The 16,826-nt window shown below is 44.5% G+C and overlaps 3 protein-coding genes and 1 long non-coding RNA gene across 6 annotated transcripts; 1 reads left to right on the top strand and 3 right to left on the bottom strand.

Moving 5' to 3' along the window:
- Positions 1–111: 111 nt before the first annotated feature.
- Positions 112–1,451, bottom strand: LOC135395128 (pyrroline-5-carboxylate reductase 3-like). The gene is made up of 6 exons (XM_064626364.1): positions 1,155–1,451; positions 1,038–1,102; positions 806–985; positions 537–749; positions 392–484; positions 112–341 (listed from the first exon to the last, which is right to left on the bottom strand). Exons 1-6 carry the CDS (start codon positions 1,237–1,239, stop codon positions 138–140), a joined length of 840 nt encoding a protein of 279 aa, XP_064482434.1. The 5' UTR covers positions 1,240–1,451; the 3' UTR covers positions 112–137.
- Positions 1,452–5,646: 4,195 nt separating this feature from the next.
- Positions 5,647–14,912, top strand: LOC135395132 (ER degradation-enhancing alpha-mannosidase-like protein 2). 3 transcript variants are annotated; one of them, XM_064626379.1, is made up of 10 exons: positions 7,000–7,296; positions 9,810–10,066; positions 10,124–10,249; positions 10,313–10,524; positions 10,580–10,721; positions 10,782–10,906; positions 10,961–11,105; positions 11,162–11,283; positions 14,498–14,741; positions 14,795–14,912. In XM_064626379.1, the coding sequence occupies exons 1-10, from the start codon at positions 7,214–7,216 to the stop codon at positions 14,887–14,889; spliced, it is 1,551 nt and encodes a 516-aa protein (XP_064482449.1). In that variant the 5' UTR covers positions 7,000–7,213; the 3' UTR covers positions 14,890–14,912. The 3 variants fall into 3 exon arrangements, with proteins under 3 accessions (XP_064482450.1, XP_064482448.1, XP_064482449.1); XM_064626380.1 differs by lacking the exon at positions 7,000–7,296 and adding an exon at positions 5,647–5,716 and having other exon boundaries at positions 10,580–10,906; XM_064626378.1 differs by having other exon boundaries at positions 6,993–7,296; positions 10,580–10,906.
- On the bottom strand, positions 5,865–6,477 carry LOC135396276 (uncharacterized). Its single transcript, XR_010423367.1, has 3 exons — positions 6,458–6,477; positions 6,338–6,393; positions 5,865–5,888 (listed from the first exon to the last, which is right to left on the bottom strand). It is a non-coding gene; the product is annotated as an uncharacterized LOC135396276 (long non-coding RNA).
- Positions 14,887–16,147, bottom strand: LOC135395138 (myotrophin-like). Its single transcript, XM_064626386.1, has 4 exons — positions 15,739–16,147; positions 15,255–15,365; positions 15,116–15,199; positions 14,887–15,062 (listed from the first exon to the last, which is right to left on the bottom strand). The coding sequence occupies exons 1-4, from the start codon at positions 15,805–15,807 to the stop codon at positions 14,973–14,975; spliced, it is 354 nt and encodes a 117-aa protein (XP_064482456.1). The 5' UTR covers positions 15,808–16,147; the 3' UTR covers positions 14,887–14,972.
- Positions 16,148–16,826: the final 679 nt, after the last annotated feature.

Consider the following 16,826-nt stretch of genomic DNA (forward strand, 5'->3'; position numbering starts at 1 on the left):
AATTTGTTTTCAACTATGGCTAGAAATTTAAATGGGCTGCCATAGTTAGCGTTAGTTTTTAAATTCTGAAAGAACAATTGCTTCAACTGAATTACAGCTTGAAAAAAAAGGTAAGGTAAAATGAGGGTTTATTGCAGTCATTGTGGGCTCTGTGGGTGGTGCTTTCTACCAAGCTCAATAGATCGAAGTGTAGCTGCTTCAACGGCTTCCATGAAAGCAGCTCTGACACATCGTTTTTCAAGTGCATGTACCCCTTGAATGGTTGTGCCTTTTGGAGAACAGACATTGTCCCGCAGTTCTGCTGGATGGATCCCACTTTCCAGGACCAACTTGGCTGAGCCCTACATGAGTACCTTGTGTGAGGCAATAACCTATTGAGGCAGCCACTCACCATCACTGTCTGTGCAGCAAACTGTAAAGCCATTGTCCGTGACAGGCCCATCTTCACACCTCCATCAGCGAGACCTTCAATCATCAGGAACACCTATTGGGAAGAAATTTTTACGTGGCTAATAACAAGTAACAAAGGAACTCACGTAAGCAGGTCCGCAGCCACTGAGTCCTCCGACGGCATCCATGAGGTTCTCGGCAACTTCCTCGCAGAGGGAGATGCTCTCAAGCAGCGTCCGCAACAAGTCCATTTTCTCGTCACCAACATCCGGGCCACGGCAAAGAGCGCATACTCCAGCTTTGGCCATCATAGCTGTGTTTGGCATGCAGCGTACCACCTTGCCATAATCTGGCAAGTGCTATAGCAAGGGCTACATTGCACTCATCAAGTGAAGGACAGCAAGGGAGCACGTACCATTTTCAGGTCCGAAATCCTGATGCCAGCTGCTACACTAACCAGGAGCTGTTCCCCTGTCAGGATAGGACTGATTTCGCTGCACACCATTGGCACCGTGTTGGGTTTCACGCAGAGAAAGATCAAAGTGCAATTCTTGACCACTTCCATGTTGTCATGCGTAACATTGTAGCCTCGTAACTTAAAAGTGACACCTTTTTACCACTTGAACTGACTAGGATGTGGGGCTCACCTTGAGTTTGACTAGATGCTTCTCTGTAGGAGCACTCACCCAAAACTGGCTATCTTTCAAGTGAACTACAAGAAAATGGGTGGCTCATTAAATCATATTACCCGGTCGGGTTATTACCTGACTCGTGGATGCCCAGCATGATGCACTGAGCCATGTTTCCGGCACCAATAAAGCCTATCTTTAGGTTCTGTGTGTCCATCATGGATATGACAACCTCACGATGGGTGAAGCCTCCCAGCCGACGAGAGATGCTTGGGCTTCTATGACTTCAGTAACACTGGTAACACAAAACCACAAAACGCTGTGGATGGATTGCAGTGGCACCAGTAACACCCCTGGTGAGCCTCTTTGCAACGAGGAGTACTGAAGCTGAAGCCACGACCTACTAGATTATAACGACCATGTCAGGCGCACCCCTTCTATGCGCCGCATTTTTGGAAGCTAGCGGTGGCGCTTCTGATCGTCCTAGTTATTGCTTCCTCAACTTCTACAATACTTTGTACTTCAGCTTACCTTAGTATTTCTGTACAAGCGGTGGGCGTTCCACAGATGTTTCATTCTGATGTTTATTATCATCATCATTCTACGCGTTTTCATAGGAGCTATCGCTGTCGTCTGCTACGGTAGTCGTACACACGCTATTCTAGCCACCATACACACGCTTCACGCTTCTGCGCGTTCAGAATTCAAATTTCCATCGTCCAATCGTGTTGTGCCGATCAGTAGCGCCCCTGGCGGATCGTGCGGACAGGCTCCTCATAGGGTTTTCTGATTGTGACGTGGTCGTTATAATCTACAGCTTTTTCCGGCGTTATTAATCCTCTTGTCGTACATTTTAATCCTTATGCCATGACATTTAATCCTTTTGCCATCGGAATTAATCCTCCTTTCATTATTTTTAATCCTCATTTTACATAATTTAATCCGTTTCTCATGCAATTTAGTCCACGTGACTATGTGCGGGCTACATGACTTTTTTTGTGTATTTTGGGGCAATTCCCATGTGTACGCATATTGCACGTGCTTTTCACTAATATTGTGGGTTTCTGCACCATAATGGAATACTGCGATGCTTTTCATTAGATATGCAGGTTTCTGCACTGTAATGGGATAATGTGAGACTGTCGATCTTCATTATGATATCCTGGGACTATAAGCAAGTCTACGGTTATTCCCAGTGCTTTCCATTCGAAACGCGTTTTTTGCACTGTAATGGGATACTGTTTGACCGTCAATCTTAATTACGATATTGTGGGACAATTTCCATGACTATGGGTATTACCCATGCTTTTCATTCAAATGCAGGTTCCTAGAGTATAACGGGACAGTGTGGGAATGTCTCTCTGGTTTAGGATATTGTGGAACTATTCCCATGTGTGCGGGTATTACCCAGGCTTTTCGTTAAATATGTGGGTTTCTGCACTGTCATTGGATACTGTGGGACTATTCCCATGTGTGTGGGTATTACGCACGCTTTTCGTTAAATATGTGAGACTCTGCACTGTCACGGGATACTGTGGGACTATTCCCAAGTAACGGGTATTACCCATGCTTTTTGTTAAATATGTGGGTTTCTGCACTGTCATGGGATACTGTGGGACTATTCCCAAGTACCGGGTATTACCCATGCTTTTTGTTAATTATGTGGGATTCTGCACTGTGATGGAATTGTGGACTATTCCCATGTGTGCGGGTATTACCCATGCTTTTTGTTAAATATGTGGGATTCTGCACTGTGATGGGATACTGTGGGACTATTCCCATGTGTGCGGGTATTACCCATGCTTTTTGTCAAATATGTGGGATTCTGCACTGTGATGGGATACTGTGGGACTATTCCCATGTGTGCGGGTATTACCCGTGCTTTCTGTGAAATATGTGGGATTCTGCACTGTAATGGGATAATGTGGGACTATTCCCATGTGTCTGGGTATTACACATGCTTTTTGTTAAATATGTGGGATTCTGCACTGCAATGGGATACTGTGGGACTATTCCCATGTGTGCGGGTTTTACCCATGCTTTTTGTTAAATATGTGGGATTCTGCACTGTAATGGGATAATGTGGGACTATTCCCATGTGTCTGGGTATTACACATGCTTTTTGTTAAATATGTGGGATTCTGCACTGCAATGGGATACTGTGGGACTATTCCCATGTGTGCGGGTTTTACCCATGCTTTTTGTTAAATATGTGGGATTCTGCACTGTGATGGTATACTGTGGGACTATTCCCATGTGTGCGGGTATTACCCATGCTTTTTGTTAAATATGTGGGATTCTGCACTGTGATGGGATACTGTGGGACTATTCCCATGTGTGCGGGTATTACCCATGCTTTTTGTCAAATATGTGGGATTCTGCACTGTAATTGGATACTGTGGGACTATTCCCATGTGTGCGGGTATTACCAATGCTTTTTGTTAAATATGTGGGATTCTGCACTGCAATGGGACAATGTGAGACTATTTCCATGTGTGCGGGTATTACCCATGCTTTTCGTTAATTATGTGGGATTCTGCACAGTAATGGGATACTGTGGGACTGGCAATCTTGATTACGATATCCTGGGACTGTAAGTGTGTCTATGGGTATTCCCCTGCTTTTCATTAAGAACGCGTGTTTTTGCACTAATGGGATACTGCGGGGCTGTCAATCTTGATCACGGTATTTTGAAACAACTCCCATCTCTACGGGTATTGCACATGCTTTTCATTAATAATGTCGGTTTCCTCACCATAATGAGATACTCTGGGACGGTCAACCTAGATTGCGGTATCGTGGGACTATTCCCATGTCCACGTATTTTACCCATGGTTTTGATTAAAAATACGGGTTTCTGTACCGTAATAGGTTAGTGGGACTGTCAACCTTGCTTACGATATTGTGGGACTATTCACATGTGTGCGGGTATTACCCATGCTTTTTATTAGATATGCGGGTTTCTGCACCTTAATGGGATACTGTGGGACTGTCGGTCTTCATTACGATATGCTGGGTCTATATGCATGTCTATGGGTATTCCACCTGCTTTCAATTAAAAACGTGGTTATTTGCACTGTAATGGGATACTGTGGGTCTGTCAATCTGGAACATGATTTCGTTGGACTATTTCAGCGTCCAGATAGACAGTCATCCGTCATTCCATAGAGAGAGTCATTCCATCCAGATAGACAGTCCCATAGTATCCCGTTACAGTGCAGAAACCATCATTTTGAGTTAAAAACGTGAGTGATACCCGTAGACATGGAAATAGTCCCACAATATTGTGATCCAAATTGACAGATCCACAAAGTCCTATCACAGCGCAAAAACCCGCGTTTGTAATTAAAAGCACGAGGAATACCCGTAGACGTGGGAATAGCCCCACAGTATCGTAATCAGGATTGACAGTGCCAGATTATCACATTACAGTGCAGAAACCCACATTTTTAATTCGTAGACATGGGAATGGTCCCACAATACCGCTACCTAGATTGACAGTCCCACAGTATCCCATAAGTGCAAAAACCTGCGTTTTTAATGAAAAGCAAGAGGAATACCCATAGACATGCTTATAGTCCCAGGATATCGTAATCAATATTGCCAGTCCCACAGTATCCCATTACGGTGTAGAAACGCACATATTTGATGAAAAGCATGGGTAACACCCACGCACATGGGAACAGTCCCACAATATCCCATTACAATGCAGAATCCCACATATTTAACAAAAAGCATGGGTAATACCCACACACATGGAAATAGTCCCACAGTATCCAATCACAGTGCAGAATCCCACATATTTAATAAAAAGCATGGGTAATACCCACACACATGGGAATAGTCCCACAGTATCCAATGACAGTGCAGAAACCCACATATTTAACGAAAAGCCTGGGTAATACCTGCACACATGGGAATAGTTCCACAATATCCTAAACCAGAGAGACATTCCCACACTGTCCCGTTATACTCTAGGAACCTGCATTTGAATGAAAAGCATGGGTAATACCCATAGTCATGGAAATTGTCCCACAATATCGTAATTAAGATTGACAGTCAAACAGTATCCCATTACAGTGCAAAAAACGCGTTTCGAATGGAAAGCACTGGGAATAACCGTAGACTTGCTTATAGTCCCAGGATATCATAATGAAGATCGACAGTCTCACATTATCCCATTACAGTGCAGAAACATGCATATCTAATGAAAAGCATGCGTAATATCCTTACACATGGGAATAGTCCCACAATATCGTAATCCATATACAGAGTTCCAGAGTACCCCATTACATGACACAAATCCACGTTTTTAATGAAAACGATGGGTAATACTCGTAGACATGGTTATAGTCCCACAACACCGTAATCCAGATTGACAGTCCCGCAGTATCCCATTATGGTGCAGAAACCCACAATATTAGTGAAAACCATGTGCAATATGCGTACACATAGGAATTGTCCCAAAATAGACACAAAAAAAGTCATGTAGCCTACACATAGTCACTTGGATTAAATTGCATGAAATACTGATTAAATTATGTGAAATGAGGATTAAAAATAATGAAAGGAGGATTAATTTCGATGGCAAAAGGATTAAATGCCATGGCATAAGGATTAAAATGTACGACAAGAGGATTAATAACGCCGGAAAAAGCTGTAGTAGATCGTGACTGAAGCTGAGAGGCTGAGATATGGTGAGTATTGTATAACCATATTGTATAACCACATGGTATGTATTGTATTATTGCCGCGTCACTCACGCTTCCAGATGCTTCCGCGCAAAAATGTAGCATGTAGCTCCTGCTTCTCATTGGCTGCTGTGCTGCTGTATGGGACGCCTTGCGTGCTAGTTTCCTCCATGGTTTCCTCACCGAGAAAAATGATGCCATTATATTTAAATGTTTATAGCCCTCTCCTTAGGATTCTACCTCCATGTTAAAATTTCATCCTTTTTGTTTTGGCATTTATTAATAGGCTTGTTCTCTCACACGAGTGCCGCACAGACTGTCTTTTCCACGTTGTTGAAATGTTGAAATACTCGAGGAACTTTTTAACTGCTTTATTTGTAGTTTGCTGGGCCTGTATGTTGAAGTCGTTGAAACCGGTTGAAGTCGCCACCCCATTACACTTGACTTTCGGGAATGTGCGCCTCTATTGCCACCTCGGGTTTTTTGGGTTTTCTGCAGCCGCCGCCGCATTATGGTGCTACTGGCTACTGGTGCACTAAGGCTCCCACACTCCCACAGAGCCCATAGTTTGAGATAATTCAGGCAACACTGGACATGCAACCAATGAAAATGAACTATGATGCCTACCTTTCGTCCAATCAGGAGTCTCTCAGTTTGGCTTTTACTTTGACTGGTCAAAAAATCTGTAGATTTCAGAAATAATCTGTAGATCTGTAGATGTTGTCGGAAATCTGTAGCTCTACATACAAATCTGTAGATGTGGCAACACTGGCTGAAACTGCTGAAACGGCCGCCGGGACGCTGCACACACATGCGCGCGTACAAAATGCGATTTCAAATCGTTGTCGACCAATCGGAGCGCGCACGCAGTCTGGGCCAATGAGCTTGCAACGTTGTAGATTGGCGCAGTGGTACATACTCTACAGCCGCATCCTCGGTTACCTGAGGAGGACTGGTCGAGACGCGAGACGCCGCTGCCACTTCTCTCCCTTCTCTTCTCGTTCGTAACTTCCCGCCAGACAGGCAGCTCGCGAAAGAATGCTCTCTTGAAACTTTGCCAACCAATAGCGGAGCGCGCAATGTCCTTCGGCCAATGGGTATCAACTATGATGCCTGACGGAGTAATACCACGTGTTTATGACGTGCAAACATTTTTTTAGATCCATGACGAAAACCCGAGACTGGGAAAAAGACGAAAACAGACGACACAACACAAAGTCTCAATTGAGACTTTGTGTTGTGTCGTCTGTTTTCGTCTTTTTCCCAGTCTCGGGTTTTCGTCATGGATCTTAGCCACCAGCTCGCTTGCTTTTTAACCATTTTATTTTTTTAGAGCCGCGAAGAGGGGGAGCTGTGGGGGCCTGCTATGGTGGTGCCGCCGCTATTCATCTAGCCACCATAGCCGCATATCGACTAATAGCCGACTAGAGCTAATTCAGAAGGCGGGACTTATCGTCTGCTTGCGATGAATTTCACCGCTCTTCTGGCTCTTCCCCAGTGATCATGAGGTTATGGCTGTTGGTGTGCGTCTGTATCGCACAATGTCATTGCCACGAGTGGACCAAGGATGCCATCAAGAATTACAGGTGCAGTTACCTTATGTAGCATTAATTACAAGAGCGAAACCCTTCTGCCATTAGCATCAGTCGCAGTTGCTAAGGTACGACGTTCGGGGTTCACACATTGAGGATCGCTTTTGTTCGATAGCAGTAACGCAGCCAGAAAATATATATTTCGGGAGGGAACTTTACATGGGGCTTTCACCCTCGTTTCCCTTTCCAAAATGGACTTCGGGAGGTTTTGAACCCAACACACACCACAGCCACAGTTGCTCACATTCAAATCCTGCAAAAGATAAAGAATGCCTCATTCTTCTTGACGCTGCTACAACCTCATCAACATCTTGATGTTCTCCGAGGTTCTGTTGCCCACCCGAGCTTGCTTGCTGGGGTGAATTGTAAAGTTAAAATATGAGGAGTGGTTGGTTGCAGTTATGTAGTTAAGACCTAGCTACTACGCATTCATTTGCTGCAGGCAGCGCAGCCGCTGACACATGCGTCAAAGCGCTTCAACCCTAAATTACAAACGATGGCAAAGGTAAAAAAAAAAAAAAAAGTTTTCTGTTGTGGATCACTCAGGTCTCCACTGTAAACATGATGGCAGATGTGTTATGCTTAGTAGTAGTGAGCTCACTCTGTCAGAACGATAGAATGAAAATGAGGGCATCTCAACACAGATAATATTTTTCAAAAGACCACTAGCTTGAAATGTCTTGAGAGGAGGACTAGACTTGCTATTAATTGCCTTGGGACAAGTCTTGTTCATTGTTCACACAGGGAAAGCATCACTGCCAGGACAGACTCAGTATTTTACAGCCGAGGATTTCCCCTAAAAAATTTTACAACACCCCCAAAATACAAGGAGGGTGCTCTAAAAGGTGAGTCACATATCTACTTGACAGACAGGCTTCCGCTACCACACAGTAAACAATTTGTGTCAAAGAAACGTACGAAAACATCAGGGTTGCCATGCATTGTGTAACAAAATAAATACGACTATGGAAGCTTTGGTATTCGTGCATTTTGTGTGCGCTATACCGATAGACAGAGATGAAAGTTTGCGTGGTCGTATTATTTTGTTACACAGTGCTTGGTAACCACATAGGTTTCTCTGGCATAAATTCTTTACTCTGAGGCAGCGGAAGTCTGTGTGTCAGTGAGGTATGATGTCACGGATGAAAATGTGACTGACCTTTTAGAGCATCCACCCTGTACTAGAAACCTCTCTAGTATCTAGCAGATATGAGTGTACTCTGTACCAACACCTCCTTCGAGAAAACCCTGTTTTGAGTCATTCGTCATTGTGTGTCTTGTCCTTTTTCTCTACAAGTTTCTAAATACTGCTTCCTTGACGTGAGGGACATTCTGATCTGAAGATACGTATTTGAGGGCCCAAATGTACCCAATGTATCCAAAATGTATTTTGCTGAACAGAGTTCGAGGTAACTCGTTACTGTAACTAAGTTCCTTTTTTTGGTAACTTGTAACTTAACTCAGTACTTTTGCACCGTGGTAACTTTCAGGGGAACTTGTTCCTTTTTCAGGTAACTTTGCCAAAGTAATTTAAGTTAAGTTCCAAGTTACTTTTAACTCGTTTTTCACTCACGTCCACATATTTTCTTGCTTTCTCTCCAATTCCTTCATGTCATTTCTTGCCATAAAACGTGATATTCAATCAACGACAGTATTTTATTCAGGAAGTAAGAACCGCTGCCATTGAAATGAAGCTGAACCATTGTGCGCCCACGGGGAGTAAGATGCAAAGCGTTCAAATAGACCTCTACCAGAGAAACGTCATCATGACATTGACTGAAACGTAAACAAATCGGAAGGAGAGGGCTGGGTTCCACAAATGGGCCGCTGCCTCCCATTGAAAGAAAAGTAGGACCGAGGGTCGTGTCCCCATATCTTAATTCCCTCAAGACCGTGGCTTTCGGGCATGACCTTGTTCACCTCTAGCTTCGAGCGTAGTTCAATTCTACCAAATTTTGGCGCTGTCGAACACTATGACGTCATTTGTTTACAAACAGGGAGAGTTCTATTGTTGGATATAAACGAAAACGATCTAAGTGTGTTGCACTCCTCCCTTTCATTTTTTCTTTTTCTTTTTTTCTGCCAATAAATCCCCCCTCTCCAGGCAACTCAAGGTCTAACTCAATTGCTCACGCGCGCTGCACCTGCATAATGCTATTTTGTGTCCGAAGTAACTTGGAAGTAACTCGTTCTTTTTTTTAAGTAACTCAGTAACTGCGAGTTACATTTCAGGCTGAAGAACTTGGTTATTAACTTAGTTACATTTTGCACACGGTAACTTAACTTGTAACGAGTTCTTTTTGACGGGTAACTTCTCAATCTATGTTGCTGAATATTGTGCAAGAATTGTGCAAATAAGCACGCTTCTTGAGATCTTTCTACATGGTCTTGTTCATGTTTTTATTCCAGGAAACATTCTTCCCTGACAGAAAGCAAAATAATGGCATCTTATTTGCGTTGAACACATTGTGCATTTCTGATGGTCTCCATCTACTTATTGACTGCAGGGATCGTGCAAAGGCCATGTTTGAACATGCCTACGAAGGATACCTGAGACATGCCTTTCCCTATGATGAGCTTCGTCCCCTGTCATGTGATGGTGCAGATACCTGGGGTGGATTCTCCCTGACCCTGGTGGATGCTCTAGATACTCTAGCTGTAATGGGAAACCAATCAGAGTTCCACAGAGTGGTCCAGCTCCTCAGCAGGGGGATCAACTTTGATCGTGATGTGAATGTGTCTGTCTTTGAGACTAACATCCGAGGTGAGTATCCCACCCCGTATATCCCCCTCCCCCTAAGAAAAGAAACTGTATGACCAGTCGTGGGAGGCCTGCTATCTGCACACTTGCTCTCTCAACGAATGGGGATGGAGCTGGAACCTGATTGGCCATATGAGGGACCTCTACTTCGGATGGCTCATAACCTTGCCCAAAGGCTCTTGCCTGGTGAGTACCATTCCATTCAAAACTGCCATTACTCCATTCAAAATTGCCATTATTTTGCTGCAGCTTTCAGTACAAAGTCAGGGATGCCATACGGGACGGTGAACCTATTATATGGAGTTCCTGAGGGGGAAACGACTGTCACCTGTACAGCGGGTGTGGGCACCTTCCTTCTGGAATTCGGGACTCTGAGCCGACTGACGGGAGACACAAGCTTAGAGGAAGCTGCACGCAGGGCTCTTGATGCTCTGTGGAAGTCTCGATCTCCCATTGGACTGGTACGTACACTTGTGTTGGGTGTTGGACACTTATGTTGGACAGGCTCTGTTGCAGGTGGGCAACCACGTGGATGTGCAGACTGGACAGTGGACGGCCCTAGATGCAGGCATAGGAGCAGGAGTGGATTCTTATTACGAGTATTTGGTCAAAGGATCTCTCTTGTTTCAGGAACCAACACTTATGAACATGTTTCAAGGTTCAATATCAATTTTCTTCAATTGTTCGGTCAATTGGCAAAGTTGCTCTCTCTTGACAGGATACTTGAACGTAATCAACAAGTATGTAAGACGTGATGACTGGCATCCCTGGGTGAGCATGGGATCTGGCCAAGTTACTCTTCCAGTTTTTCAGTCCCTAGAAGCCTTCTGGCCTGGACTACTGGTCAGTCAACACAGTTGAACATAAAAGCTTGCAACATAAAAAGACATTATGCAGAGCCTGGTGGGAGACCTAGAAGCAGCTCGCAAGTCCCTATATAACTACTACCAAGTGTGGAGACAGTACGGCTTTACACCAGAGTTTTATGACGTGGGACATTTCAGAGCCAGTGCCAAACGAGAAGGCTATCCCCTCAGGCCAGGTATGACCAGTATGCTATGCTATGGTTTTGAGTGATATGTTTGGGGGATATTGCAGAGCTTGTGGAGAGCATCATGTACTTGTACCAGGCCACAGGGGACAAACACTTCCTTGACATGGGTGCAGATATTATGGAATCCATCCAACACAGTGCACGCACCCTCTGCGGATATGCCACAGTAAGCATCCCATGCCAGAACCGCATATAAATGATCAATATATACAGGGTGTCTCACCCAGTGATCGGAACCGGAACTGAACCGAAAAATACCTAGTCCTATGGTTCGGGAATCGGTTGAAATAATTGTACTACTGACAGACGTTTTCTTCACTCACCTGAAATGGTTGTCTCTCAACCGGTACGGGGAGCGTGAGCAAAATTACTGCCAGTTAAACCGGGACCAAAAAAGTAACAGTTCCAATCGCTGTAAATGTCACGACTGCTGACCAATTTTTTTGTCTGTGTATGTGCGGGGGGTGTTCTCCCTGAGCCGAACCCAAACTTCAAGCTGATAATTCCGGTTCAGTGGGGCTAAACCCGAACCAAACCAATATGCCTGAACCCGAACCGGACCGAAAAAAATACCTATCCAATTTCTGGTTTCACCTGATTTGACCTTGATGCTGGCGACAAGCAACTTATCAAAAAGAAAACAAAACAACCGGCATATCACAAAGAAGCCAAGACAAATGAAGGTGGGGATACACTCTCGTCTAGACGCAGATTTCGCGCACGCTTCTCTGCGAAAATTAAACAGGCGGGGCTAAAGCCTAATTTTTATGGATTTTTTAATACTATTTTTGTTGCGATACTGTGCATAGTTTTGGTTGGGTCTGTGGTTATCCGAGGAGGACTTCATATTTCTGTGGGAAAAAAGTGGAGTTTGCTTGGCAATTTTCAAAGTTCAATTGAAAAAAATAAATTTCCCACAATTAAAAATTGTCTAAAGCTTTTCTCAATGGTGGCAAAAGTTTCTAGAAGGTAATTGCCGAAAGTTTCACAATCCTCCGGCGCGTACGTAGCCAGTTAGAATTTTTTATCACCTTAGGTGAAACACCCTGTATATACAGGGTGTCTCAGTTAAATCCCTGGGCTAAGTAATCCGCGAACGGGTGCACCAATCCAAGAACTTTCTTTTTTACGAGTATCTGTCTTATACCACTTACAGGCTGTGCACTGTGTGGATGAGCGGGAGGCGCTCATTATTTGAATAAAAATTCAAATGTGTTTTTTGAAAAACATAACTTCTATAGCAGGGTGCCATCGGCTACTACCCCTTTTGGGATTTTCAGTGGACACCTTGTGACGTTCAAATTAATTTTAGTGCATCAATTCCATAAAACATTGCTTGGTATTTTTGATATTTTTGTGAAAGTATTACTATTGCACTCAGGGATGCTCAAGGTCGATTCATTCTCTGGCACACCCAACTCTGTCTCCGCTTCTGCCGTCCTTGTATGAATTGATCCTTTGTATAGTGGTCATCTTTGCCGTGAAAATGAGTTCCCTTGGGACTTATTCTTTTGTTTTGTGTGGTTTCTGTGAATTGTTTGTCCGTCGCATTTTGTGTTAGCATTGTCTGGGTTTGGAGGTCGTGACGTATGATTGGACGTGTCACGAGGCTCGGGCAACGAAGGATAAACAATAGCTTATAAGCTGCCGTGTGACGTCAAGAGAAGGAGGAGAGTCAGAGCCCAGCAAGTACAGCCGAGCCAGAGGACAACCTCAATGACGAGAGCGGGTTCGTAGCCGACGTCATCTTCCATGTGCGCTGGCTACCGAAGCTGAGGCTGGGAGCACCTGGGTACCATGAGTCTGTGGCTGACCGACGACAATGAGGAGAAGTGCAGACGGCTGCTCAACTCCAGGGATCCATATGCAGGACTAGACTTGGGTTGTGGACAATGAGCAGAAACCGTGGCTCGGGAAGATGGATGGAAGCGGCAACCAAATCCTGTACCTGGAGCCTCCGCTCAAGTCATCTTCCGTGTCTACGGCCTGAGGAAGCTTGTCGGTGTCGTCAGGTCCTTGTGACGTCGTGGTCAGTCTATTCTTGTCGGGTCAACGTTCTGGACACTGGGTGCATTCGGTTATTTTTGGAGTTTGGTTGCTGTTATTTCTGTATTTTTATCATTGCTCCCATACTGCATTCAGTGTGTCAATATTAAATTGTGTTTGTTAACGTTAATTAGTTTATGAGCCTGACACATCTGCGGGTGCCCGGGAGTTATGGCAACCTTTTAGAGAAAAATCTGCCACCGAAGCGGATCATTGCTTGCAGTAATTAATTGGTTTCAGATTATATATTTTTGTCACAGCTGGTCCCAGTGAAGCTTAAAAGGACACTCTTCCACTTCCTTATCCACCAATGAATTACATGTTCTTGATCTTACTTCACAACAGGGAGTGCTGAAGCAAAAGTTAACAGCATCAGACTGGCTACGGCAGGCCCCACCCCACTTATCTGATTGATATACGCCCTTGCAGTCATGATCGCACGGACGAAACACAGTTACAATCACATAGTACCTTGATATTACATGTTTTCTATTTCTCCTTCAGCACTCCCCATTGCGAAGTAAGCTCAAGAACACTCAATTCATTGGTGGATAAGGGAGTGGAAGAGTGTCCTTTTAAGCTCCACCGCGACCAGCTGTGACAAAAATTTGTAAACCGAAACCAATTAGTTAATGGGACAAATAACCCAATTCAGTGGCAGATTTTTCTTTAAAAGGTGTCCATCGAAGGTCCTAAAAGGGGTAGTACCCATTTTAATGCCGATGGTGCCCTGCTACAGAAGTCATGTTTTTCACGAAACTCATTCGAATTTTTATTTAAATATTGAGACCCTCGCACTCATTCACACGGTGTGTGGCTTGTAGGTGGTATCAGACAGATACTTGAAAGAAGAAAGTTCTTTGGTTGGTGCACCCGTTTGAGAATTATTTAGCCCGGGGATTTAACTGAGACACCCGGTATATTGATATATCGGTGTTTGAAAAGCCGTCACGCCATTACTTGAAGAAGTGAAAAAAAAAGTTGCCCTTGTTTTGTTACTTTTCATACGTATTACCGCACATGATGAAGACAGAATGATTGGAGAATAACTAGTGCAGAGAATGTTGCCCTCTTTGTATCCACCTTCTTCGAGGAGTGGATGTCACCAGCAAGTTTCTACTGCTGTGTACGATGCGTGCTCGGTGAACCCCCCGGACAATCCACCAACTTTGAGAAACTAACAAAGTTTTTCCTTAACGTGCATCACATGTTTGCAAGAGGAAGTGAGGGGGAAAAAAGCCTTCAAGTGTGGCTAATAAACTCCTCTCCTGAGCCACTCCTTTTTTTGTATCCTGTCCTGCTGAATGATATTGTTCCATCCTTCTAATCCCCAGGTAAAAAATGTGTTTGATCACCAACTAGAGGACCGCATGGAATCCTTCTTCCTCGCGGAGACCACTAAGTACCTGTACCTGCTCTTTTCGCCGGATCACTATCTCCATGGAAGCATCTTCAACACAGAGGCTCACCCCATCGACCCTTCTGTGGTCCTTCAGAAACTCAAGATGCCCTCCATCAACCTTGACCACCTACTGTTACCAGAACCAGGACAACCAGTCGAGGGGATGACACTTAAAGGTGAGATCTCTCTTGGTGGCCAACATGTGTGATATGACGTGTGTGATATGCAGGCCATCACGAAGAAGGCACACTCAGCTGCCCTGCAAGGCCCTTTGTGGCTGCAAGGCTCGCTTTCTGCGGACAAATGTTTCATGGCCCACAATAAAATGTTCCCACGGTGGTCCAATTTATTCCGTTTATGATTAGACTGTACAGTAATAAGAAAAATGCTCTTCTGTATCAACATGGTTAGCTCCGTAGCAAATCTTTGATCTCGGGCTTTTCCGCTGCTTCCATGTAGCTGACACCCTCTGGGGTTGTGCCATCTTTATGTGCTCCCTGCAAAATGTTGCTTTCTTTTGATGGCACAAGAAAAAGAGCCAAATGGTTACCTTCTCCAACATAAGTTTGACACAGGCCGTGTGGCCTTCCCAGATCGCAGCTAGCAATGCCGAAATACCATACTTGTCCTTTGCCTGCGGTTAAGGAGAGAAAAAGGTATCTTACGAAAACCTCTACTACATTACTTACATTGACGTCAGCACCACTGTCGATAAGGAAGCGAACGACCTCAGTCTGACCGTAGTCTGCTGCGTGATGTAGTGGCGGTCGTCCGTCAATTGCTTCGTTCACATCAATGCCCTTAGTAGAAAACATGTTCAACATGATTGGAGATGTTGAATGGTAAAAAAACCTAAAGGACGATTCTTTGCTGCGATGGGTGGCCTCTATAGAAAGGGTCACCATACCAGTGATATTCCAAACTACTACCAAGTCCAATTTTAGCACTTTATAGTAAGTTAGTAGAGGCTGAACGAACACCAGTCAGGACGGCAGTATTTTTTGCATTTTCGTCGGCAGTCCCACCGCAACGAAGGTGCTACTGGGTTCCATGACTTGGGTTATGTACTTATTCCGAATTGCGGGCGATTAATCGTAGTAGTTATACGGTACCTCAACGGCAGGTTTACATCGGGCCTACATTCCCACAAGACATCTATCCCTGAGCACTTGCCTTGTGTTCCAAGCAGTCCTTTACTTGTTCTAGGTCACCAATCTTAACACTCCACAAAAATCCACTCATACTGTCGCCGTTTCGCTTTTGTATGTGGTGGATATATGGAGCAGCACGCACTTTTCAACGATCAGCAGCATGAGAGTGCTCCAGAGTAGTGTAGATCACGTGACCAACAAGAACGGGTTTCAACGACGGCAAAAGTCCTGTGCGTGAGATGCAGAGAAGCTTGATATGCTTTAATATGCTTGATACTGGCAGACGTGACGAGTATGATGCTGCGAGCTAAATGATCAGGTAACCCAAATGGACAAGCTGGGTTGCGCAAGCACAATATGCCGTAGCATCCAAAAAACAACGGTGCATGAGGCAGAAAGCATCTGTTGACGTCATGGGCCTGAGTCTGGTCTGGAACAGCTAGCTCCGGTTTGTTAGACGCTCCAGTGTATTAATATCACGTGACTTCTCACTTCTTCGTATTGTGCAGATTTTGCACATGCATGTTTTGCCCTTCCCAGATCATCCACCATGACATCGCAAAATAAGCGCAACCAAAACTTTGTATTTAGTTCTTACATGATCAATTTTACTTTTGCTTGCACTTTGTGATTGTTGAAAAGCAGGCAGCGCCAGCAACGCTGGCTGTTGTCCGCATCATGGTCCGCTACGCTATGGTGAGGTATGAGTAGTATGAGTCCGAGGTCCGAGCGGATAAACATTAGGGCCTTAGGGTGAGGCACCCTAAGTAAAGTAAGCAAAGACAGTGGAAAAGTGAAATGCAGGCGAAAGCGTCACTTGGGGTGTACAGGGAACACAAAAGCTTACAGTTCCTCTGTCCCTTCGTGTTCCCTAGTCTCGGGGGTTGTTTTTACATTATGCATCATGCAAGATGGAAACAAAAACACCGACTGAACATAACAAACTAACCAATTTATTCAGACGTTTCGTCTCCCATACGGGAGACTTCATCAGTGCACCCTCGGGAGGGTGATGTCTCCCGGCTTTTGGAATATATTCGCATTATGCATCATCTTCACCAGCTCGCTTGCTTCCTAGCCATTTTTTCATTGACAAAAAGGAAATACGGT

Source organism: Ornithodoros turicata, chromosome 5, assembly GCF_037126465.1.
Source record: "Ornithodoros turicata isolate Travis chromosome 5, ASM3712646v1, whole genome shotgun sequence".
In the NCBI taxonomy this organism is placed as follows: Eukaryota; Metazoa; Arthropoda; class Arachnida; order Ixodida; family Argasidae; genus Ornithodoros; species Ornithodoros turicata.

Bases quoted from the DNA above. Each gene is read 5' to 3' on its own strand.
- LOC135395128 (XM_064626364.1), bottom strand. From the start codon at position 1,239: ATGATGGACACACAGAACCTAAAGATAGGCTTTATTGGTGCCGGAAAC. The intron at 1,103-1,154 runs GTAATAACCCGA...ATTTTCTTGTAG, and splicing joins GCTGGGCATCCACGAGTCAG to TTCACTTGAAAGATAGCCAG. The intron at 986-1,037 runs GTGAGCCCCACA...GTCACTTTTAAG, and splicing joins AGCATCTAGTCAAACTCAAG to TTACGAGGCTACAATGTTAC.
- LOC135395132 (XM_064626378.1), top strand. From the start codon at position 7,214: ATGAGGTTATGGCTGTTGGTGTGCGTCTGTATCGCACAATGTCATTGC. The intron at 10,067-10,123 runs GTGAGTATCCCA...CTGTATGACCAG, and splicing joins CTTTGAGACTAACATCCGAG to TCGTGGGAGGCCTGCTATCT. The intron at 11,284-14,497 runs GTAAGCATCCCA...TCTAATCCCCAG, and splicing joins CCCTCTGCGGATATGCCACA to GTAAAAAATGTGTTTGATCA.
- LOC135395138 (XM_064626386.1), bottom strand. From the start codon at position 15,807: ATGAGTGGATTTTTGTGGAGTGTTAAGATTGGTGACCTAGAACAAGTA. The intron at 15,366-15,738 runs GCAAGTGCTCAG...TTTTCTACTAAG, and splicing joins AGGACTGCTTGGAACACAAG to GGCATTGATGTGAACGAAGC. The intron at 15,200-15,254 runs GTAAGTAATGTA...CCTTAACCGCAG, and splicing joins ACAGTGGTGCTGACGTCAAT to GCAAAGGACAAGTATGGTAT.